The sequence below is a fragment of the Telmatherina bonti genome (genome assembly GCF_933228915.1).
Source record: "Telmatherina bonti genome assembly, chromosome: 12".
In the NCBI taxonomy this organism is placed as follows: Eukaryota; Metazoa; Chordata; class Actinopteri; order Atheriniformes; family Telmatherinidae; genus Telmatherina; species Telmatherina bonti.
Window position 1 is genome coordinate 19,789,883 of NC_136610.1, and position 25,894 is coordinate 19,815,776.

Here is a 25,894-nt window from a genome sequence, read left to right on the forward strand (position 1 = left end):
TACACTTTAATACACTGTTGTACACATATATAATTTCTTGTCACACATACCTAAACTGAATTATTATTGAATATTCATAAATTTTTCATGACCCCTTCCTTCCCCAACACCCAAACATACCATTTGATAATCTAAAGTAGTTTTTAAAAAAACAGTATACACTTTTTTTAATTGTCAAAAACATTCATTTAAAGCTGCGTAGTGTCAAAATTCAAGTCAGAATATCTCATTCAGCCAGGATCAACATCTGGTTCTGAACTCTTTTATCCACCGCTTGTCACAAAGCCCACAAGTATCAGCATTTTTTCCTCTTGTTGTGATCCAGATGTTTCAAACCAAGATGGACATGCAATCACAAATATCTGTCTGAATGTCCGCAGCTTAACCTGGTCTTTCCTCTTCATCACTTTATGTCTGAGATCCTGAAGACACACCTGAGCACATGGTTTTTATTTTAAACAGTGATGCCCCTTGACACATTTCCTCATTGTAATATACTGTAGATCAGACAGGCAGTTTTGGTTCTGAGGAGGGGGGGGGCATTTAATGCTGGCAGAGAGCGCTTTACAAATTTGCATGGATGTCTTCATGTCGCAGCACTTTATAGGTGACCCAGTAAAAGATGTTGAATATGAGAAAGCTCAGGGGAAAAACAGCTCTGGATATAGTGTCGATCCGTTTGGCCCGGTCCACAAAACGCTTGTGATGTACTTCACCGTCAAACATGGTGATTGGAGGCGGTGGGGAGAACACTGTGGCCCCGTCCACAGTGGCGCCATCTTTGGTCTGCAGGCAGTGCCCGAGTCCATAACCCCGGAAGTAAAAGCCGCGGCTTTCCCTCATCAGTTCCTCCTCCTGTGGAGTCAAGCAGAGTGAAAAAGGGATCAGCATCTTGCTTTCAGCAATAATCAGCACAAAGCTTTTTACATTTCTACTCAGTGGCTGATTCCCAAATGTGTTTTGAGTGCAAGAGAATGAGAACATCTGATTTCAAGACGATACACAGCCACGATGAACAGATCAGTTTTACACCAGTTTGATTCAAGTTGAATTAATTCAATAAGAATAGGGTCTACATTTTCTTTTCTTTGTCAGTTGTTTAGGATACTGGAAATGCTCACATTTTATATAGATTTTTTTTTTCTCTTTTTCAATCCTTACTCATGGTCAACACCTTGAGTTACTTCAGATGGTACTGGGATTGAAAACAAGATGGTATTTTGAGTGTATCATTATCAAAAGGGAAAAAATAATTAATTTGACATTCTCATAGTTGCAGAATAACACATTTTCTTAATGTTGAAAAACAGATATTATTTGGTATTACACTGTGATGAATAAATGTTCTTTTCTTTGAACAGTGGATGAGACACCGTTTCTCCATTTGAAGAGAATATTAATAGAAGCACAACTTAACTCTGACAGCCCTCTGACACTCTGACTTCCACTTTAGCAGAGGAAATGAAGATTTGGAATCTAAATTGGATGATTAGTTGGCATGAAGAGCCCTGGAAGCTCCCCATTTTTCACCTCTCTGTTTCTCTTATTGACCCTGGCAGATCTCTGGTACTGTGCTAAACTCTTAGCTCTCATCATAATCTTGGTAAAAACTCCTGTTCAACACATGTTAATAAAGTACAGGATATGGTACTTTTCTCCACTTCACTCTTCATGTTAAATCAGTTCTTTAGCATTTTTCTCCTTGCATGTGTAACGTAACGGGCTATGGTCCACATATATATGATACATATGGAAGTGTAAAATGCCTGAGCAACACTGAATTAAAACGAGCGAGCAACATGCCTTCCTGTTTGCATGTTCTTTGTGATAAGATGATCAAGCTGATTGTTATGGAGACCAGTATGCAAACATCATCTATATTACATGGTTTCAGCAAAAGAAGACTGATACGACACTGCTTTAGTGTCCACCAAGTTTGGGTTTGCAAGGCAACCTTACTGAGAAAAGTAGAAATTTGATTCAGCGCTTCTAGCTCTTCTGTTCAGCAAGCAACATTGAGAAGAGGTCCAAGATACTTTATGCAATATTTCATATCTATGGTCCATATCTTCACTTGAGCCCAGAAAACCTCTGAACCAATTGATACATGTGTCACTGATTTAAAAAAACAAAAACAAAAAAAACCAAACAAAAAAAACAAAGCCAAAGACTGCGACACGAACAGAAGTATGAAACATTGGATCTGGTGTTTTGCAGCACAGACACATATAAAACCTGCAGGACAGTTGGTGATTCTGCACCAAGATCTACCATATTGGCCCTTCTCTCAGGAAGAAATGCCATAAACTGCAGTATTAGTTTAAAAAATTCTTGGTGGGTCCAGATGGATTTTTGTACACATTAAAAAACTTTTGGATAAGTTATATTAAGAGCATATTTACAAATCTGACAATGTTTCCATGTTCATCTACATTAGTGGTGCCCAAGTCTGGTCTTTGAGATCTACTATCCTGCAACTGTTAGATGCAACTCATCTCCAACATACCTGAATCAAATGAATGGCTTGTTACTCATTTAACAACTTGCAGATGAAAGAATTCAGGAATTTGATTCAGGTGTGTCGTAAAACAGTTGCATCTAAAAGTTGAGGACTGGACTTGGCACCTCTAACCAGCAGGTTTTATTGAATTAAGTAAAGCAAAAAGAAATATCCAGAGGAAAGAGGCAGGAAATATGTGAGTTTAAGCTAAAAATTAGAGCAGTTACAAAACCAAGGTAGATGAAGGGTGAGTACTGACTTTAAATTCCTTGGATATTACCATGCAGTTTTCTAAGCAGATCAGACATCCGGTGTTGCATGGCAGGTTACTTATTACAAAAGTGATTTGCAATTTGACTTGAACTTGCCACTCAGAGACTTGAGACTTGACCTGAACTTGCAGGACTTGTGAACATGTCTGGATAGAAGTAAATCTGATGCATTGATCAGTTATAGATGTTCCTTCATCTGGCGTCAACTTGTGTCTGTTGCTGGATTCACTGACCTGAGGCACCCCAGTACATAATAGTTCTATACCAGGATGCCCTTTGGATCTCTTAGACGAGGTGTTTGGAGACAATAAGATGATGCCTAAGCATGTTGAAGGACAGGACCCTCCCCACACCCTTTCCAAACACATCAAAAGTGTGAACAAGCTGCAGGTTCCTGCAGGAGGTAGGAAACTTTGTTTCTTCCAGATATCAAGATAAATTATCCATTTACCACAAGAAAACTGTTAAAAAATACATGCGATCACGGCTGCTTTTGGCTTCCGTACATAGTGTCTGCCTGCTATAAGACAATGAAGCTGGCCGTTATGAAGTCTGGTCTTCAAGCATCATTTAAATTACAGCACAGACCTTCGGTGTTTTAACAGAACTGTAAGTTTGCAAACTTAATTTCCCTTAACAGCCTCTTAGCTGCCTGGTTGAGAATAACTTTATAGTTACTATATGTTGCCTGAGTGCTAAACTGCACCACAGAGCTGAGGAATAGGGAGTCAAAGCATTTCCAGCACAGCTTAATTATGTCTCCCACACTTTCTTAAATGATACAGTACATCATGTGCTAAAGTCTAATGGTGCGTTTCTCTGCAGATAATAGGTGCTCATCATTGCTTTGTGCTCTAAGCAGTAGCTACACACTCAGTGATTTGTTGGCAAAAGATCGCTTGAACCTGATCCAATTATCACATTTTGATCTAAAGAAAATGAAGTGTCTTCTTCTTGTCTCTGTTTCTTTTAAACTGTTTTTGTGTTCAGGTGTCAGATATTAAAAATATGTTTTTTTTTAAACTCCTGATGAGAATATATTAGTTTAACATTATGATGAATAGGAAGTGACGGGTAGCAGCTTTAGTATACTATGACCAAACAGGAGTATGGGTTGAGTTGATGTGTTGGTCAAACCAATTCTGACTCATTGTACAAAAAGACAAAATAAATCTGAACAACAAAATGAGCTGAATCAAAGCTGTGGAAGCCAAACAAAGAGTTAAATCTGCTTTAGCGGCTGCAGAAGTCTTGTGTATGATGTTCTCCAGCTGAGACTATGACTGTGCCAAGAAGGACTCATCATGAAAACAACCAATGGGGTAATACCAACCTCTGAGTAGAAAACCAGGAAAATATAATCAGTATCATAATAATGTCAGTTCATAAAAATGCTTTAAGTTAATGTAATATTTAAACTGGTGTTCAGTTGCATCCTGCTTTAAGCAGGTATCATTGTGCACATATTAAGTCTCAGCTAAGTTCATCATACAATGTGTATTTAACAAAATGGCTTTAGAAAACATAGTTACGAATTTGCAAAAGATAAAGGTTTCATTTTTATGGAAAATTCTCAACAAATGCTGCCTGTTTTAGATACTTGCTGAAGAGTTATGTGAGCTCCTTACCTTACAAAGGGAACAATTTGCAGCTAATATCAAAGGTTGCTGAAATTTTTAAATACTACCAGCAATAAAGAGAATAATGGTTTTCCCAATTTATGCATTTCTTTATTCAAACTAAACTAAAATTTAGTTGAAATAAACAAATAAAACAAAGCAGCAAAAAACAAGTAACTGGAAACATTTTTAAGGTTGTCCCGAGAAACAAAATCAAAACTTTGACAAGGAAACAACAAAAGGAAAGGTGTGTTGAATTTAAATGAACTTTTTAAACAGGTGGGAAAGAAAAAAGGGCAAAAATTCCAAGTTGGTAATAATAATGGTATAGTGGAACAAAAGGTCAGAAGCACAGGGTTACAGAGACAGGGTGAGATCAGCACAACGTGGGTTTGGCTGTCAGAGGGAGGCCAGGATAAATTCATGTTGAAGGTGAAGGTTTCACAACACAATCAATTTGGGAGGCTGGAGGCGCGGACAAAAATTGGGTTGGAAGGTCAGGGTTGACACGGGGTTCATTTTTACCCTTGCACAGGCGCTGCATTGCTGACTCAGATTCCTGTAGGCTGAGTTGTTACCAGGGTTGTCACTGGCTTTCCGCAACGACTCAACACTCCCAACCCGACTGCCAATCTCCTCCAGCAGACAGAAAGGTAGAAGCATTGAGACAACAATTACTGCTCTTAATTGAACTTTGTTTAAGGTTTTTGGGGATCAGTGTTGAATTTATTTTGGTAGTTTGATTTTTATCAAAGTATTTTTAGTTTGATAAAGTTAATAGTGAAAATAATTTACATGTAAACTTTAAATCAAACGTTTCTGCAAGTGATGAGAAATATTAACCAGAATATGTTGTTGTCATTGCACATACCTTAAGTGCTGTCAAAATTCAAGAAGTCAGTTTAAATTATTTATACAAAAACTGTAATGAAATTCTAGACTGGTTTAGTTTTATAGTTTTGGAGGTTATGAGGATAATCTACAGTGTGTGAGACTGTCTGAAATGTCTGATGTTTTCTGAGCCAAGCACAAGTTTGGGTCATTACATTGATTGTCTGTCTGAGATTTGTACGCTCTATCAGATTCTCAACCTTTCTCCAGTTCAGCGCATCTGGCCAACTGTCAATAGGTCTCAAATGGATGGTTTGTGACCTAAAATTTCTCAGAGGGAGTAATTGTGCAAGTGATGTGGACAGGCAAAGTCTTTTCCAGTGGAAAAAAACATTATTCTCTTTCAAGTTTTTTGATGCAGAAGAGCAGTGTGTAGAGGAAATTTGCTGGACTCCTCTGCATTTACTGAGAATTTGACTAAGTCTGGGAGGACCATCAGGTTGAGTTATTCAATGTGATTGTCCTTGAAATGCTCAGAGGGAGAAAAAGCTCTCTGTTTATCATGTAGGAACAAATTTGTGTTTAAGGAATATATGGTTGAGGGAAACAAGATTTCTTGTTGTATCTGGAATTCTAATATATGCATCTGCAAATTTTACAGTGTTATAGAAAATGGATAACCCTAAGCCTTCAATGAAATTTTCACCAAGTGGTGCGATTGCTTGTCTGATGGCTTATTGAACATTGAAGGGCATTTACAAATATTTGCTTTATAACCTTATAATAAGACATTATGGTTTCTGCTGTTGTTAGTAAAAAAAAAAAAAATGCATTAAATCATTCAAATAATTAACGAAATTATTATAATTTATCAGATTTTCCATGTTGTGCTCAAACGCTGGGCTGGTAAAAAATATTTAGGAAGTGTCCCTGAAGAATTAACTGATAAAATTTAAAAATAAAATAAATTATGCAAGAGGTGACTATAGTGTTAATGTAACGATAAAGGTTTACATGTTTTCATGGCATGGCTACGCAAATCCTTTGCATACATATAGTTCAGTTATTGGTCCATTTAATAGTGTGCACAAATCCAAGTATATACGGTCATAACTGCTGTTGTTCATTAATTAGTTATTATTGGTGTCAGTAATGTTTACTTCAAACCAATGTTTACATCCCAAATGTTTTTCTTCCCTCAAGCTTTTCATTAATCTCACCTACTATTCATTACCAATAAACACATGTGTTTCCTCTAATCTGCAAGTAGCTAAACTTCCAGCTTCGTTTAACCTAGGAATGTCCAATCGTCAAGACTGAGGGTATCCAACTCCGGCCCCTCAAGAGTCACCATCTTCCAGGATTTAGATATTTTGCTGCTCTCGCTCTAACACATGTAATTGAAATTAAATGGATCCTACAACTTATCAGGTTCTTAGTGGCTCATTCATTTTAATCAGGTTTGTTGGAAAAAGTGAAATTTCTAAAACTTGCAAGACTGAGGCTCTTGAGAATCAGAGTTGCCTACCCCTAATCTCAACAGAGTCACTGTTGTGGAGGATTGAGGTGAGATATCCTCAATTCTGGTCATCATGGGTCAGTCTCCTGCAGGTTTTAGAAGTCTCCCTGCAGCTACACACCTGCCTCAAGAAGGAAAACTTCTAGAACTTGTGGGACACCTGCCCTAAAGGACTAGGACTGACAATCCCTGCTTAAGATGCTTCCTAACTCTAACTGAACTGATTTTATTAAGGTAGATCTCCCTAACAACTTGTTTGGCATAAGCAACAATTGACACAGGCTGATGACACCACACAGTGTTAGTATTGTAATGGTTTAAAGAAATTTGGCTGTTCTTTAAAATTAACTTAAATATATCAAATTTGTTTGGGGAAAAAAAACAACAAAAAATGGGGTGTCAATCTTTCTAAAGCAACTTACATTCATCCATTATTCTAACCGCTTAGTCTGATTAAGGGTCGCGGGGAAGCTGGAGCCTATCCTAGCAGTCTTTGGGGGAAAGGCAGGGTACATCCTGGACAGCTCGTCAGTCCATCGCAGTTTTAAAGCAACTTTTTAATTGAAATGATGCAGTGAGGATTGAATTTTCTCCCCATTAGTGAAGGCTATAGCATTTAAATGGTGCATGAAATGAAACTAAATGAGACATGCCCTTTTGTTGTCCACAAATTCTGTTTCCTGGGGTCTTAAGGAAATATTCAAAGCATACTTTGGTAAAACACACACAAACATGGCAGCTCCTTTGTATTTCATCCATTTAAACCTCTATTCAGCTGCTTGACTCCACTTGATCTCTCTTCTTCAGGGTAATCTTCTTTTAAGATCTGTGATACTCAACCATTGGAGCACATTATTACAGCATTCGAGGGTGTTCAGTAAATAGCACGAGTGCTACAGATCATTATTTTTTGTCAAGTTGTAGAAAAAAGCACAGCAGAACATAATAGCTGCTGGCAGATTAATAACACCAATGAGAACTGAATTTCTCTGTCACATAAAAGCTCCATAAACTGAAATTCAATGCTTTTTATTTTGTTGATGGCTACCATAAAAAGAATGTTGCTTATATGGGCAGCACTTTACAGATGTTTGTTTTTGTAACATCTGCTGCTTAACTGTACTTTTGGGATATTTATTGATAAAAGTTGATGTTGTAATTTTTAACTTAAGGACAAAAATCTCAAAACGGATTTCTTTGGCAAGATAGATTACAATAGAAAAAAAGAGCACTGGCGGAGCATTATTAGCTTATTCATTTCTAATTTTAAATGTTATTTTCCAAATAATTAATTTGATAATAATGCCAAAGGAAAAACTAAGATTCATAAAGTTTTTCATAGTTATCTCTAAGTTACAGCAAATACAGAATCATCTAAAAAAAAAAAAGCAAGTAAGAGATAAGGTGGAAAATAGCTGGAAAACTTTGCATTTATGTCCTCAAGCACAGAAAGGTTTTTATTTTTATATTAAAATTGTGTCACATTGTATTGTCACAACAAGATGGCTGTAGTGGATAGAGCAACGTCAGATTGTGTGTTTATTTAAGAAATAACCCCTTCCTGTCATGTAATTGTTGGCGTTCTCTTGTTTTGACTAGAGCCAAAACAAGATCTGTATCAAGACATGAAATAGTATTTCCTCCAGTCTTCGCAAACTGTATATTTATTAACCAATGTAGTGCAGTTGTGGATCCCTGTGCCATGAGACTTGTGGAAAGGCTGCTGCTCTGTGTCAAATGCTGCAATGGAGATGAAGGATCGCAAGGCTCTTCACAGGTCAGTGCTCTCCATGGAAATGAGCTGAACTGAAATGAGCAGATCTTCCTCATGTAATATGACAGCCAGCTGTAGCGTGTTGATGTTGTCAGCTCCTGAATATACAGCATGCCACAGTAACAAGAGGCATAAGTCAATGTTATATAGTCTGACAAGGACTTGTGCATATGTGTCTGGTGTGTGCACCTCTTGCTTACTTTTTTGGAATGTGCTATAGTATGTGACAGTGTCAGCGCTTATGTTTCTCCTTGTGGAAACAGGGTTTAGCTGAGTTGGTGTCTGCATGTTTAACACTTACTATCCTCTGCTGCCGCTGCTTTTTCCTCAGCCTGATGAACTCCTTGTGTTGCCTTGAGACGAAGTTAACAGCTGCGTACTCCAGGAGAGCAGCAAACACAAACAGAAGACACACTGCCATCCATATGTCAATTGCCTTCACATAGGACACCTGAAAAAAATAACAAAACACAGAAAAATCCACAGGCAATTAATAACATTGATGGATAACTTGTAGGTCATTCATAATCCACCTGTTTCTCAGCTCTGGCTTGCACTGACACACATCTTTAGGATGACCTAGAATTGGAATGAATCAGTGGGTTGTGGGAAGTTGACACATAGCCATAAGACAAGTCACGGCCAAGACTTTGGGAGTGCCCCGGCTGCGCCATTTGTGAGAGAGGATGTGTCACAGCACATAAGTAATGCCCACTGAGCAGGCATCTCATGGAAACTTCACTCAATTGAGCAGCAGTTTGCTGACTGTTACAGATATAAACATAGAGCCGGAAAAGAAAACACAAACAGGAAATGACACGTCTATCGTGCTCTCTCTAACCTGTGTCTTGTCCTGCCCTGAATCAGGACTTACGTCATGCAAAAATCAGCATGACTAAATGCATAGTTTGCAGTCCATGTAAAACCCATGTCTGCACGTGGAGCTTTTTTACAACCCACAATAATTTTACTCATCATCTCCAGATGATGTTTGGGCATTTTGCTTCAGATTTCACCTTTAGCCACAAATTATAAGCCTTCATAATGACCACTGGTGTGCACACTCACCTTTGGCAGTGAGGCTCTTGATCCAGAGCTCTGTGTGGTCATTGTCAGCACAGTAGTAATACCCAGACCAACTCTGGCTGGTGCAGCATCCATGTTTATCCAGAAAGACACCCATGAAAGGATAACGATGAGAAGGGAAGGGATGTACATCTGGATTAAGTAGTAACCCATCTGCCGTTCCAGGTGGAACTTCACCTCAATGCAGGTGAATTTACCTACAAGCACAGGACACAGGATGATGCCCTATGGTCTGTACGTAATATGCTAAAAATGGGACTGGGTGCATGAAATATAAGTTTGGTATAAAGACACTACAAACTTCAGGTAATCATGCAGCAAGTTTGAGATAAAGTATAACAAACACCAAAAACTGCAGAATTCTTGCAATAACTGGGTCATTGGTTTCTAACAAGGATTTGTAATGTACCTGTATTGTAGTGCTTCGTGCAGTAGCCCAAATCCTTTTCTTCTTTTAGCACAAACTGGGGGAGGGTAAGATCATCAGCCACTTGAACAGGGTTTTCAGCCAGCCATTCGAAGAACAAGTCATTCATGGTGTAGCCGACTGTAAAAACGGAACAGAGGACAAAAGCAATATTATAACAGCAGAGATGTTGAGGGATGAGTCATTATTTATATGTTAGTTCACTCACATCCATTTTACACCAAAAATGTTTGTGTATACCTGTTTTTAAAGTGGATATAACCACAAAACAACATCACTGACTTCTCTGCTTTTGACAGGAGCAGTGTGGTTTACCTCATCCTGTTGGTTCCATACTATCCACTTACTGCTGTCAGAAACAAACCTAAAGATTTCTTCAAACTACAACAGCTTTTTATCATCTTACAGCTGAACCTGACCATAAATTCTGATTAGCATCACTTCCTGAGAAACTTCCTGACTGAACAGATGGATTCAGTCCTACAATGCTGGTAGAGCTGTAGTTTGTGGGTTTGTTGATTTACAGCAAAAAATTGTCTACCTAGCTGTCACACTTGCATACCTAAATAACTGTGAAGAGTAATGTACAGGGCTAAAACGTATACTGCCATACTGCTTCCAAAAATGGAGTTGTTTTTGTTTTTTATTCTTTAGTGTAACAATAAGATATGATTCTATAAACCAAACGAAAGGACAGGGGAAATAAAAACGGATCTTAACAGGTTACTAAGGAGGACCCAAACTTGTCAAAATAACAGCACCATTGCATCTGTTGGAGGGGTGAAACACTCTTGTCTAAACCTTATTCCCATTTTTGATGTTTTGACAGTTCTGTGGAAATGTTATATAACATTTCAGTCCAAAATAAGTGCAAAGTTATCAGAAGAGTCAGTAGCTGAAGGCCAGGAAGTATATAGTATTTCATTATATATCATTCTCATTCAGTGACACCACTACTGCCCCACGGATGGGGTCATTACCATTGTTGAAGAGACTTCTCCCGTATGGATACAAATTTTTCATTAAAGGATAAAGGTGATCACTCAGAACAACTTTGTATTGATTTGCAGTGACCCTTACCTCTCAGGGCCCAAATGGACCTAAGTCATCCCAGTAAAATGCATCTCAGAGGAGAATATAATTGAGCCACCAGGTTCCCTCGCTGCCGGGGTCAAAGGATCTATCTTTAATATGAACTTTTTTTTAAATGGATTTCTCTCATGTATTTTTTCATTGTATAATATATATTAACTGAGAATCTGGCACGTCATTGTTATCACATGGGGAGAGTAGCGTGGGACCCAAGTTCAGGCTAGATGATGCAGGAGGCAAGTAGTATGCAGGTAATGACATTTAATATGACAGAAGGACAACTGGAACTATGACAGAAATGACCATGACAATGATGACAACAACATCATTGTTGTCATTATCAGCCATATATTATATTTTCACTGAGATCTTATATGAAAAATTTTCATGAAAAACTATCAGAAAAGGCAGCTAGTGAGACTCAGAGAAAAACATTCAAACTGGGAAGACTGTGGTGACGTAATGACCCACAGCCCATCTGTCCAGAAGCAAGCTACCCTTTACCAATCTGTCACTTAAGAGTAAAGGCACACACAGCACAGCTACAGTTGATATGTTTATTTGTTTAAAGACCATGAGACACAAGGAACATATCTGTCAGTGACGCTGTTAGACAATATTTGTGTTAACACACACTCAGCTGAAAAGTGTTGATACTCTTGCCAGTGTGCCTTTAAAATTTATTTATTTTTTTTTGTCTTTTATGCTTCTTTACCCCATCTGTAATGCTTTCAATGTTTTATGTAAAGCACTTTGAATAGTCTTGTACATGAAAAGTACTACACAAATAAACTTGCCTTGTCTAAATGAAAGCTGTAAAGAGTAGTGGAATAAATACATGTGATTTTTTTCAGCTGAATATGCACTTGCTGGCCACTGTACACTTGAAATTTCTTCTTAACTTAAAAATATTTAAGCAGCTGGCATGTGAGGAAATCATTGCATTTATGTAGAGAAGCATATACAGTGTGAAGAGATGGACCAAGGACTGACCCTATGGTTCCCCGCAGGGGACAGTGAGAGTCTTTGATTTTAATTCTCTGATGGAGATCAGTCTTGCCAAAGAAGTTGGTTCGAAACCAGCGATGCATAGTGTCACAAGGCCTGATTGTGTAGTAGAGGTGTTTGAGGGGAATGCTGTGATCTCTGGTATCAAAGGTTGCAGACTAATCAAAAATAATGAAAGTAAAAGGAAAGGGTACACGCCTGCTGCCATCAATGGGTCATTGGTAACACTGGTCAGAGGTGTTTAAGTAGAGCCTGCTGGCCTGAACCTGAACTAAAACCTTTCTAACATTGTTTGATTTGAGATCATATCATTATGCAGAAACAACTTCCTTTAGAACAATTGAAAGGAAACGGGGGGTTTATAATTGGTCTTTAGTTTGGAAGGATTTCTGGGTGGTTTATGAGCTTCTTTAGGCAGTTTTGGTGTTGATGGAACACACCTAAACTAGAAGAACTGCTTATGGGGATGATCAGTGGAACAGTTACCGAAATGTGAGCATTTACCATTGCAGAGGTAGAGTGTAGTGCAGATGTGGTGACACTATCACATAAATCCTCCCACCAATTTCTAAAATCTTGTGGATTGCATGGAGGAAAGAGGCTGTGGTCGAGGGATTTCAGGCAATGGCTCAGCTGTGTTGTTAGGTCAACCAGGTGCAGTAGAGTGTTGCCTCAGATGTATGTAGGAAGTTGAGCATTTTGCCTCAGTCTGAAGCAGTGTAGACCCGTGTTTCTCAATCCAGGTCCTCAGTGCTCTGCACGTTTTAAAGACCTACTTCAACTTGGATGAAATGAATAGTTCATCGATGGGAAGCAAAGAACTTGATGGATTAGTTCAATAATCTGATTAAGATGTGCTGAATTAGGAACACATCTAAAACATACAGGGCAGTGGGTGGACCTGGATTAAGATAAACTGGTCTAGATGATGAAATAATTCTGCCGCAAAGTAGCAGGAAGTTGAATTAATGTGGATAATAATGCTTGTGGATTTGGGACAAAATGCAGACTGAATGTGTGATAAATTTGGAATGAATTTGGTTGGGATGGCCAGCAGATTAGAAGAAATCTAATCCAATGGTCTTGTATTGAAAAACCAGTCGTTTAATGGAAGACAGTTAAGGAAAGGGCAAAAGAAGTGAAATCCGGGTGATTGTAGTAAATGACAGTTGGGTCACCTCAGAAACCGGTACTGTTGCCGCCCTCAAGATAGATACGAGTTATATTTATAACTATATATAACTATATTAATATTACATAGCAGGGTGGCATAAATATAACCATGGCCTTATTCAGGATTGTACTCGTTCTCACAGCTGTTATATTATTATTATTAAAATGTACTGTATGCCTTACGCAACAACATAATACTGATTTCTGTTGATACCCTTCAGGCTGGGACCCAAAAACATCCGTTATTCAAAACGTTACACCCAATTCTGAACCACCAGTCTGAAAACACCTCCACTAAAACACACTTATATTGCTCCTGTGAAGAATTCAGTTTCATTCACTGTCATTCACACATTTGTTGTCTTTTACACACTCTCCAGCAACAACCAGGGGTAATACCAAGGCTTTTCCAAGATAATAAAAATGTTTTTCTTCTGCCAATTATAGTTGAGAGACATCAAGACATAAGTGACACAGTGTTTAAAGAGCAATAAAAAGGAAATTCATGAGCCGGAATGTCTGGAATAACTTGGCAAGGCAGAGTAATGATCGTTTGTCACAAGCCATCTCCTTTCTTATGTTTAATAGTCATTCAGCTAATGAAAGCCTAATGCAGCTACAGTTAGGCTTCACATTTACCATCTCAGTCTTACTTCCTACTTATTGTAAAAGTTGCCAAGTAGATTTGTGGTTACTGCACGCCATAGACTCAAGGCAAAGTCAAGTGCTATAAGCTGCAAATATCGAGCTTTGATGTGTAAGAATGAGCTCTAATATATCTATATAAGCCCATGGCATGAAAGGCCAGAAAAGATTGGCCTTGGCTCACTCAAAACTCAAAGATAAACTCTCTTTTTTTTACCCATCCGCCTCCTCTCTTGCCTCTTTTCATACTGAACAGATGGTGTTGTCAGCTCTAGTGACAATAAAACTAATTAAAGCCGCAAGCGGCATCCATCGGGCCCTCGCCTCATGCCGAACCCTCCACCCGAACTCGCCACAAAGCTTCCGGGTGGATGTTAAGTAAAAGGCACGAATCCAAAACTAGTTTGTTAAAAAACAATGCACATACAGTGCTAAATGGGCGTAAACGCCAAGATGGCGGACACCCCGTTGCCATGGTAACAGGTGGTCAATGCACTTTTTTACTCGCCTTGGGTTGTTACACATGTGTGCCGAATTTCGTAGCCATAGGTGAAAGTAGACGATGGGGCTCCTGAGGGCCACTACCAAAAAGTGCCCCCCCCCACAATACATTCTATAATGTGTTAAGGACCTACCAAATATGAATAGTTAAAGTTTTGGTGCACATCGCATGAATTTGTGCAAAGATATAAGCAAACCGTGTTTCATGGCGAGAAGGTTTTTTTCCAAGATGGCGGACACTCCAGTGCCATGGTAACAGGTGCTTAATATAGGTTTTTGCTTGTCTAGGGTTGATACACATGTGTGCCGAATTTCGTAGCCCTAGCTCAAAGTAGACAATCGGGCCTCTAGGGGCCCCCCCCAAAATGTGCCCCCCCCACAATACATATTACAATGCGTTAAGGACCTACCAAATATGAATTATTGGAATTTTGGTTCCGATCGGATTCATTTCTGCAGAGATATAAGCAAACCGTGTTTCATGGCGAGAACGCTTTTTTCCATGGGTTGCCACGGTAACACGCTTTCTCCTATCAGAAAGATTTGAATAACTTTTGGTCCCCATCTTGTCACAAAGCTCGATGGCGAATGTGGAGCCAATAGCCTGAATCGCCTCAGACTAGTTCGTTCAAATACGATGTGCTTAAAGTGATAAAAAGGGCATAAACGGCAAGATGGCGGACACCCCGTTGCCATGGTAACAGGTTCTCAATAGAGTTTTTTGCTCGTCTTGGTTACTTATACATGTGTACCGAATTTCGTAGCCATAGGTCAAAATAGACTATCGGGCCCCTAGGGCCCCCCCCCAAAATGCGCCCCCCCCCCCCCCCCCACAATACATATTACAATGCGTGAAGGACCTACCAAACATGAATTATTTCAATTTTGGTTCCGATCGGATGTATTTCTGCGAAGATATGAGTGAACCGTGTTTCATGGCGAGAACGCTTTTTTCCATGGGTTGCCACGGTAACACGCTTTCTCCTATCAAAAAGATTTGAATAACTTTTGCTCCCCATCTTGTCACAAAGCTCCATGGCGAATGTGGAGCCAATAGCATGAATCCCCTCAGACTAGTTCGTTCAAATGCGACGCGCCCAAATTGACCTAAACGGGCAAAAAAATGGCCGCAAACGCCAAGATGGCGGACAACCCGTTGCCATGACAACAGGTCTACGATTGACTTTTTTGGTCGTTTTATGGTGGTAGACATGTGTACCGAATTTCGTAGCCCTACGTTAAACTAAAAATTTTTTGCCCCATTCTAGAGGCCATTTTTGGCGTTTCTAGGGGGCGCCGTCGAGGCATTTTTGCATTGGCGTGCATACAAACGCCAAATTATCGAAATTTTCACCGGACGTGAGGTGTGTGCCAAGTTTCGCAACTTTTCACGGTGCCTAAGGGGGTCAAAATTGAGTGAGTTGTGCTTAAAATAATAATAAACATTACAATAACAATAGGGCCCTGCCATACTTCGTATGGCTCGGACCCTAATAATGTCCTCTTAACATTAAGTTGTAGCCAATGTGATCACACCCTTGGGTTGTATACTAGCACTTGTCATTGCAAGGCCAAGCATCCTTGTTAGGCCTTTAAAAGGAAAATATTACATGACCTCTAATGGCAATGTGATGTGATAGTTACTAAAACACTAATACACCATTTAGCCACATACAATATGTTTACCATGCTCTCCTTTTCTCACAATCTAAAGGGGCAAAATGTTGCCATTAATAGAGCTTTTACTATCCATACCTTCAAGTACTTTGTTAAATTACAGAAATAAATCATGCTTCTTGTTGCACAAAGTGAGAAGTTCTTCCATTAACTCCACTGTAGCTTCTTCCTGAATCCAACACAGAATTGGGTTTGGTTTTATTTTCCCCTCCAGTTGAAAATACTTCCCCCAAAAATGATATTTTTACACAAGTTCTGTTCCTGTTTCACCCTCTGCTAAACTTGAAACCTTTTGTCCCTATGATGGGGAGCTAGGTCACCTTCGGGCACAGGGGGTGGGTCACATATAATAAAAGGGACACTGAGTGAAAGTTTTATTATTTATATTCTGGAAATTGGTTTCATGATACTATCTCTGCTGAAGGCAAGAGAGAATGAAAGAGGATGATATTATCCCTGGCCAGTGTTATTAGTGTTTAAAAGGTCGCAAATGCTATTAGGTATACATTTTAAATGTTATATAAGCAAAAACACACTTTTTACCATCATTAAGTCCCATTCTTATAGCTGCAACAACACCTGTCCGACTTTTTATTTTCACAAGGGACATGTCAAAGAGCACACGTTGCCAGTCCTAATTTTTTTATGATATTTTTAGTGTCCTGAATTTCATATATGGGCATGTGAAAGCATTTCTCATTTAGAGCCCTTGGCCATCCTTTATGCTGACTATAATGACAGCTGTCAGAGCTCAGTCTGACTCTCACCACATCATATATCAAATCTTAGTCATAGCCCTTGGCATTGGTACTGTAATGCATTGCATACCCTTTAGCATTTCTTTTTCTTTTTAAGCTAAGCATTTTCATGGCGTTTTGTGCAAATCTTTTACATCCATTTGCTTTTCTCCTGCTCTCTAAGCTCACACATATTCTATTTCAATGCAGACAAATTCCCAGTAAGGTTGATGTCATTTAAATATTTTTCTATTGTTGTTATAGGTGGTCGTCAAGTCCGATTAAGAGTATTAGCCTAGCATACATCAGCTATATGTTGCTCTTCAACCTATAATTTTTCAATGTTTGCAGGGATTTTTTTTTTCTTAAGTTACTCTAAACACTGCTACCCAGAAATATTTTTTCCAGCCCAAATAAGGCTTTCGTGTGCAGTTTTGTTTGGCCCAAACTTGACTTCTAGTGTTGGTTAAATGTGGAGAGACGCAGAGATAAAAAAGAAAACAGCCTGTCACTCCCACTACAACTTTCTGTTTTCACTACTCTGAAACAGCCGAAGCCACTCCCCACCAGTATGCGGTTCCCTTCAGCGCTTTGCCGCTATTGAATGTTTACGAACACAAACCAACCAACAAACAAACAAATATGTATGTTTGCACAGATCTGGACTGTCAGCTGTGGAAACAGAGAATGTTTCTGAAACATTAATTCATTCATTCATTCATTTTCTGAACCGCTTAATCCAATGCAGGGTCGCGGGGAAGCTGGAGCCTATCCCAGCTGGCTTTGGGCGACAGGCAGGGTACACCCTAGACAGCTCACCAGTCCATCGCAGGGCCACACAGAGACGAACAACCACTCACGCTAACACTCACTCCTATGGGCAATTTAGAGTAATCAATTAACCTAACATGCTTGTCTTTGGATGGTGGGAGGAAGCCATTGTTTCTGAAACAATGTTTATGAAATTATTTTGATCATTTAAATTGGTTGTAGATTTGTTTTGAAAATGTGATAGTTATTCAACTAATAAAGGTCTGTCATTGCAAAAGTTCAGTTTAATTTAGCTTTAGCATTTTAGCATAACCTCGTAGCTGGACTGTTTAATCAATGTGCCAGAATGACCAGCGTACTGAACCTGTAGATGTAGGGAAGTTAGTTAATAACAACTTCAGTGGATGAGTGCATGGATGCGTATGGATGTTACTTTATCCAGACATCAGCTTACTGTTCAACAACTGCAGTGAACAACAGCAAATGCCATTTTCTTCCAGCGGTTTATTCCACTGTACAACATGAGATTAGATTCCTGCCATAATCTGAAACTGAAATAAAATGTTTTGAAACCTTGAAAGTCAGTTTAAAACCTGAAATAAAGTTTTTCAAGTCTGAAAATAAGTTTTGATACATTGAAATGTATTTTCAATGTATGAAAAAAAGTTGAAATCTCTGCAAGCACTTTTTTTTTCTAGAAAATTATTTTTCTTGAGTGCAACAATCATACTACATAGTTTTAGCCTCATATTTTCAGATATTTAAACCTCTTTTTGAACCCTTGCTGTTTTCAAGAAGACATTTTCAGACCCAGAGCTTAAATACAAATTAATGTTTGCAGAAAATCTATACATTTCAAAAAAAGTTTCAAGGTTTCAAAACTTTTTGCGCAAACTTGCACACAGCAGTTGTCAGATCTCATATTACAAAGTTTCAGAAATATTTTACAAACTAATGTGGTGGGACAGCAATACTGTATGAAATTATGAAAATGTCTACTGTTTTATGCAAGTCCATATCTGTTAGCTCGCCTTGAACTTTCTTTATTAAGCAATATCCCTATTAGACTTTAAAAGATTTTGAGATTCATAAATACTGGAGCCTAATGATCTTCTCTTAACCATGTGGAACATACTTACCCCATGTCAAGGGGTGAGACAAGCCTGAAATTGAGATTATAATGCTCTCATTAAGTGCTACTCTGTGGTCTATTTGACAGTACTGCAAAGCTGCTACTCTGCTCTAATAAAGTCCTAACTTATATAGGCACAGTTGACATCTGACAAACTCTTCACCCAAGTCGGAAGATGATGTCTACACTGTGGTTTTGGCAACATATACTATGATGCCTCTGGGAAAGTTAGAAAGGCAGAACACCTTGAATATTTTCTCAAAATGACAGACATCTGTCATCTCGTGTGGTGACTGCTGCTTCTTTTCCTATTCACTCTGCCCTGCCTTTGGCACTGTGTGCAAAATGGCAAGTTTGCTCATAATTAACTGTTCATGAAGTGTAAACAGGAAAATCCTGTCCTTGTGGTGCAATATTAGAGAATCTTCTATAGGAAGTAGCTTAGATGTCATAGAAGTCTGAGGAATTGTGTCTGGTCACTTTTTGAGGAAAAAAATAAGGCAATGCTAAATTTAGTGACAAAATCCCTAAGCTTGTAAAACTGGACTGAACTGCAGTATGCATGGTTTGCAGTAAGACTTAGTAGCAGCATTTACCGATTCTATTAGATATGTGCAAAACATTAGATGTGCTTTTCATCAAAGTAAATTTTTTTTTCACTTCCTACAAGAAATATCTGGATGTTACATATATTTGAGGAATTTTGGGAACACAGAGCTTGCACATTAACATATTTTGCAAGCTGCTGGAGACTAATGTTAGTACTTCTGGTTTTGCTGCAGGAACAAAAAACAAAAAGGCTTGAAGACGTTTATTGTTGCTAAGTTACGCCTTCTCTTGCTGTTTGGGGAGAAGCTCGCTTCAACACCATGACACAAAGACTTGAAAGGCTTATTGTAATGATCATATTTGCACTATTCATAACAACTTAAAACAAATGTTGCAATCAAATAAACTTAAAAAAAAAACAAAAAAAAAACAAACAAACTTACAGATCATACAGCGAGTATATTTGGAATATAAACAAGAATTTTTTGAAAGCCAAGCAAAAGATCAAAAATTTGAAATCAAAGGGAGATAAAAAAAAAAAAAAAGCACAAGTGTGAGAATAAAGGAAGAAGAAATGAAAACTCACAGCTTTCAAGCTGCATGGTACAGGTCTGAATGTCCATTGGGAAATTCTTCAAGTCCATAGGGCAAGACAGGGTTAGAGTCAGCCTGAGATAGAAAAACAAATTGGTAGAAAGAGTAGGAACCAAAGAAGATGTTAGAAAGCACAGCGGGGCTAAAGGAAAAGTCACCATAAATAAAGAGACAGTATAGGTTAACAGATTAAAAAGACAATGAAATCAATTTGTGGAAGGTTGGTTTATTCAGCCATTTTTTTAATAGGAATCCTCTGGGAATTATTTTGAATTATCTTTTAAATTAATCCATTTTTCCTCAACGATGATTGATTAGAAAACATCCTAAGTTCTTCTGCCATTTGATCACTCCTCGAACCACAGTAATAGGAAAGTAATTAGCGTAGTTGTTCTGCTTTTATTTGTTGCGGTGTTGATGCATTAAGCTTTCAAAGATTCTTTGAAAAGAGAGTGAGAGAGAAATAGAGAGCTATTTGGGAGTCTGTCTGGAGGAAAAGCTGTGTAATTACCTGCTGTAATGCATTGCCCAGAGGCGAGACAAGAGCCACCAGCTCTATGCACAGAGGCACCCATTTGATAATGTGTTATGATGACACAATATCTTTTCACCAGCTAAAGAACAAAGTAAAAATGCCCTAGTGAGTCACTTTTCTAATGCTGTGTAAATAATATTATGTATTTCCCACACAAGAAAATCCATCTTTAACCTCTTTAAGACAGACAGGAGCTCCAAACATGATTTGCAAATCTAGTGAATGATGTAAGTAGGTGATACACATGTGACTGTGTTTGGCTATACAACTTGTCAACCATCATGGATTGGGAAAATATGACCCCAAATACACTGGTTTATTTAACTGTGAAGTTACATTAAAGATATGGTACCATACTACTTCTTGGCATTTCGGTTCATTTGATTTTCCAGCGCTCCCATTTTATTAGTCTTTTGATGACCTGAATGGAGAGGGGCAGCAGGTGCATGTCACTGGAAAACCAGCAATCTGCTGCCGTTTCACAGAAGAGGCCACAATGCAAAATGCATATTGAGTCACAATTTGAAAAAGCAAAATGATGTACTAAGCTTTTCATAGGAACTTCACATTTCAGTAGAATCACTAAATATGCAACAGAGAATCACAAAACAATCAGCTTTACATGACAAATCTTTGACTTGCGGTGGCTTAATTTCAGCAGGTGGAGTTTGACTGAACCATCCATGTCATTCCCCAGCTACTTATAACCCAGCACACAGTGGCTCAGCTGGAGTTTTTGAAACATTATCTTTACTAACCTGATGCTGTAAAGAACGCTGCCATCTTGGAAAATCCGTAGCAACTTGTTATCGGTGGTGACCTCATGGAAATTGGCTCCTTTCTCGTTTGCGAAGAATAAATCAGGTTTCCAAATAGAGTCCAGCATGGAAGGATCCAGATCTAGGGAGTCGTCTGGGTATTCACTATATGCCAGACGAGGGTCATTCCATTTTTGCCGTAGAAATACATTAAGCCTGTAGTCCTGTGGAAGAACTTAAGATGGTTAATGGAAAATTTATATCATCAGTGGAGGTTAGAGTACAGAGTATGGAGGGCTTAGCAGTGGATTTATGTTATTGTGGTTTGAAGAGTAATGAAAGATAAAGGTATGATGAAAGAGTTGCTGTCCTTGGTTGGAACAAATAGAAGCAAGCATACTGTATGCTGTATATATCCATGATAAGAAGAAGAAACTGTGACCACTTTTATTACTGACCACTGCTGTGGATGTGAATGAGCAGCATCATGATATATTGCTGAAAGAAAACAACAAACTAAACTAAAGTCAGCACTCGAGTTGCAATCTAACCCGGAGAGCTGAACATATGAATTTTTTCTTGTATTCATCAGACTGAACTAAAAGCAGTCCTGAAAAGTACTAAAAACTGAACAATCTTGCATGCAGGCAAAAGACACCTAATCTTTTTGAATGGATTACGATTAATCTCTTTTATTGCTAGGTAATCAGAAAATAAGTACCTCATCAGTACGTACAGTGACATCATTGTGTTTCTCTGGGGTAACCTGGCTGGAGATCCAACCCTCTTGAACTCCCCAGATAACCTTAAACACTTCATCGTTGTATTGTGCTGACCCAGCAGCAGTAACACTGTAAATGCAGACCTTTACTCTCCCCTCTGACTTTTCATTCATTTTCCCAATTTTTCATTTTAATTGCAGAATGGACAGTTCATTATCACCATGTAAGTGACCCACTGGTCTCTGAAGGTTGTACTGTAATGCTCCAGGAAACAAAAAAATGAGGGAATGGCTTTAGCAGCAACAGGATTAATAAAGAGGTAGAGATGATAGAGACAAAGCTAAAAAAAAAAAAAAAAAAAAAAAGAGGATCTTATTATATTATTACATTATGAATTATCAAGTAAGTCATCAAAAGATACCCACAACTCGCATATTACAAACCATAATTTATAATCGTTCCAAACTGTAGTGTAATCATTTCACATAGTCTTTTGTGTTGTTTTAAGAAAACACCTTAGTATTTCTTTGAATTCTTTATACAGTCTCCTTACCATAGTTGTTTCTGTGATTGACCCAAAGCTGTTGATGAAAATATTGCAGGTGACATTCACAGGAGGGCCTAGGGGAAAAAACAACACACTGAATGTACACATTGCTCCCCTTTGATGGGATTTAAGAGATTACACTGGTGTCTGCATTAAAAATAGCTATTATATTATACATCTCCTGAGGCTCTTAAAAAATGCCAGTTTCATCGTCACTTTTCATCCGTGCGCTGTGTATATGACTGAGAATGTTACGACAGCTCAAGATGCTCCAGTTCCAGTTCTGATTCTGAGGAGACTGGTTTTACAGGCACATGCATTGTTTGTTCTTTTCAGGCCTGTCACTTCAAGCGTATGGAAAGGTGAAAAGTTTGATGAGAAATTGGAAGGGAATACAAAATGTTGGGATTGTTAAAACTGTGAACAAGGAAAGTAACGGATGTGCTGGCCCACATTTTATGTCTGCAACAGTAAATTTGTATTGTTCAGGGAAAAAAACTTAGGTTATCATAAGGTTCAGTTTATGTGCTCAAAATGTCTCAGACAAATCCAAATCATAAAGTAATTCCAGCCATGAAGTTTTGTAGATATAACTGAGACAGGTTGTAACAGGTAGTTAATCTCTGAAAAGTTGAAAGTCACTGAGAAGAGTTTACAAACACCTTTGTATAATAATATAATGTTCAACTAAAAGCAATTTATAAATAAACAGGTGTAATATCGTACAGTGCTATTGAGTATTGCAAGTGGAAAGGATACAGGCACACAGAAAAAAGAAAAAAAAGAAGCAAGTTTTTTGCAATGTCACCTGTACAAAAGCATACTTAAAATATATACTTTCGAACCTTATCCAGTTTAAGCATTTTGCTGAACTGCTGCCTATCTTTCTGAGTGATTCTGCCTTTCTCTATCCAGTTATGTTACTGACTTTTTTTTTTTTTTTTTTTTTTACCAATTAAGCCTTTCAGTTGTACCATTTTACCTCTTACCTGACCTGCTGCTTTTCAAAACCACTTACTTTTCCAGTCTTTTTTTGGCCCTTTTTGAACTCCCCTAATACATAATGATGCCTCCAAATTCAAGAATGAAGATGAGATTTTACACATTTTTATCAAATCAGAGCTATTTTGTTTTTAGGCATCTTACTGAACCACAACATGCACCTTTCCTAACATTAAAACAGACATACAAACCTTCAAAATTTTAAATGAGACACTATCAACATTTTACCTAAGAGGCTCCAAGTGTTAGATTTTGAAACCAATTCAGTTCAGCTCAGCTTTATTTGTACAGCCACTATGTCATCTCAAGGCACTTAACAGACACATCAATTTGAGCCCATTCATAATAAATAGCCTGGTTAGGGAAAGTAGACTAAATTTGATCCGATGCAAGACTGGGGATTGAAATCTGATCTACTGTGTTTGATACAGGGGTGTCCAGCTCTGGTCCTCAAGGGCCACGATCCTGCATGTTTCCCATGTATCCCTGCTCAAACACACATGACTCAAATCAATCAGTCATTGTGGAAAACATCATAGGCTGTTGGATCCATTTAATGGAAGCCAGGTTTGTTAGAACAGGGAGACTGTATATTACCTGCAGGACAGTGGCCTTGAGGACCGACTTTGGACACCCTTTATTTAATGTGTTTCATAATATCTACCACTTCATGCTTCCTGTACTTAGCTCTGTGCAGGCGGTTTGCATGCTGGAAGATCATGGTTATTAAAACAGTTTCATTTACATGTGGTTAAAGGTGAAATTGTTTTATCTATACTAACACAAACTTTACATAGTTTGGAAAGAGCACACGGCACACACACACACACACACACAGAACAGAAAGCTGTTTAGCCTTCACAGCACAGATCCACTGGTGTTTGTTTTGTTTTTGAGTGCGTGTGCTTTTTACTGGATATACTTGAGAGCTACTGTGATGGTGTGCCTTGGCATACACTGTACCTTTGAAGTTGGGTCTAATACGAGCATCATATCCTGACGTTTTCCCCATGAGCTTGTCCAGGAAGTCAGAAGGTGACAGCTGTGGTCCAGCCCTGCTGGGGGGCTTTATCTCCTCCTTACAGGAGCTCAGTCTGACATTTCCCCAGAGAGAAGCAGAGACAAAGAGAATGAAAAGAGTGATGATTTGAAAACAATAAAGGTAGAGTGTGTTTGTGTGTGTGTGTGTGTGTGTGTGTGTGTGTGTGTGTGTATGTATATATAAGATGGAACAGTAGGGGTGGCGAGAGAAATAATGAGAATCCAGCAGAATGAGGAGCCAACAGCTATCAGCAAGCCAGTCATCAGCAAAAAATACACAGTGGTGGATGGAAAATGAGGGTAAAAAAACAACAACAAAAAAAAAAACTGAATGGCTTGCCTCAGCTGGCAACTAAAAGCTCATCTATTTCGCATCATGTCTTGGACTTATTGTGGTTGTTATGCTCTAACTACAGGGAAGCAAAACAGAGGCAGAGGTAAAGTTGTCCCTTCCTTGTGCTTCCCACTGTTGGCAGCTAAGCAGGGGTAAGGCTGACAGATTGATGGCTCAATTGTAATGCTATGAATGTCACGCCAGGGAGAGGAAGGAGTTGATTGGAGCTCCAGAGAGGCTCAGACAACCATTGACAGGAATAACCAAAAGGCCTACAAGAAAGTAAAGAGAGGAAAGAACACAAGGAAATCTTCAGGGAAAGACAAAGAAAGGAAATTGCTCTTTGAATCAGGAAGCACTGGTTCATAATGGATTTGATTCTAGTTTGGTCCCTGCAGCGACAGGTTATCTAGAGTCAGATAAAATGTGTAGACAGAGGCTGCAAGTTGGAGGACTTTATTGAAGATGTTTCTGAAATGTGAATGATTCGGGAACAAAGCTGTTTATGTTTGTTTAGTAAATGTGTATAAATGATGCTCCTTGTCTGGTTCAAAACATCTACTTTTACTGTTAGTGGCAATAATTTGTTCTATGTCACATCACCTGTAATTTTCTAAAGGTGGAAACTTTTTAATGGAAACCAGAACCCTTACAAAGTCACACTTTATGCAAGAATAAATGACATCTCTTGTCCCTCCAGCAGATAAGTGTAAGTGTGCACATAGAAAAGCAAATTGTGTCCGATAACTCGACAACCCATTGCCATCTGATCTGGTGCCATTTGCTAGTTAAGCAAATGCTTTGAATGAATGATGCACAGGAAATATGCTCAAGTGAAATGCACAAACACCAACTGGATTGGATAATATTTATTTTTTAAACATTTAGTTTGCCTAATTCATAAAACTGATTTTTGACCTGTTTGATTTTTGACCTGTCTTTTCAAAATCAGAGCAAAGCTACAGCATCAACAACAGCACCAAGACAACTAAGAGCAGCCTGCCATTCAGACTTTTAAAAGATACTTCCAATGCTGACCCCAGTGAGA

General features: G+C 38.5%; 1 protein-coding gene across 1 annotated transcript in view; it reads right to left on the reverse strand.

Annotated features, from left to right (window-relative positions):
- Positions 1-564: 564 nt before the first annotated feature.
- glra4a (glycine receptor, alpha 4a) overlaps positions 565-25,894 on the reverse strand; it is a gene marked incomplete at both ends in the record, with an annotated part of 63,202 nt that continues 37,872 nt past the window's right edge. The window contains 8 exons of the mRNA XM_079250414.1: positions 565-855; positions 8,817-8,966; positions 9,584-9,798; positions 10,011-10,148; positions 19,900-19,982; positions 21,201-21,424; positions 22,476-22,543; positions 24,435-24,565. Of these exons, the coding sequence (XP_079106540.1) occupies positions 565-855; positions 8,817-8,966; positions 9,584-9,798; positions 10,011-10,148; positions 19,900-19,982; positions 21,201-21,424; positions 22,476-22,543; positions 24,435-24,565 (1,300 nt within the window). The remainder of the gene's footprint in view (positions 856-8,816; positions 8,967-9,583; positions 9,799-10,010; positions 10,149-19,899; positions 19,983-21,200; positions 21,425-22,475; positions 22,544-24,434; positions 24,566-25,894) is intronic.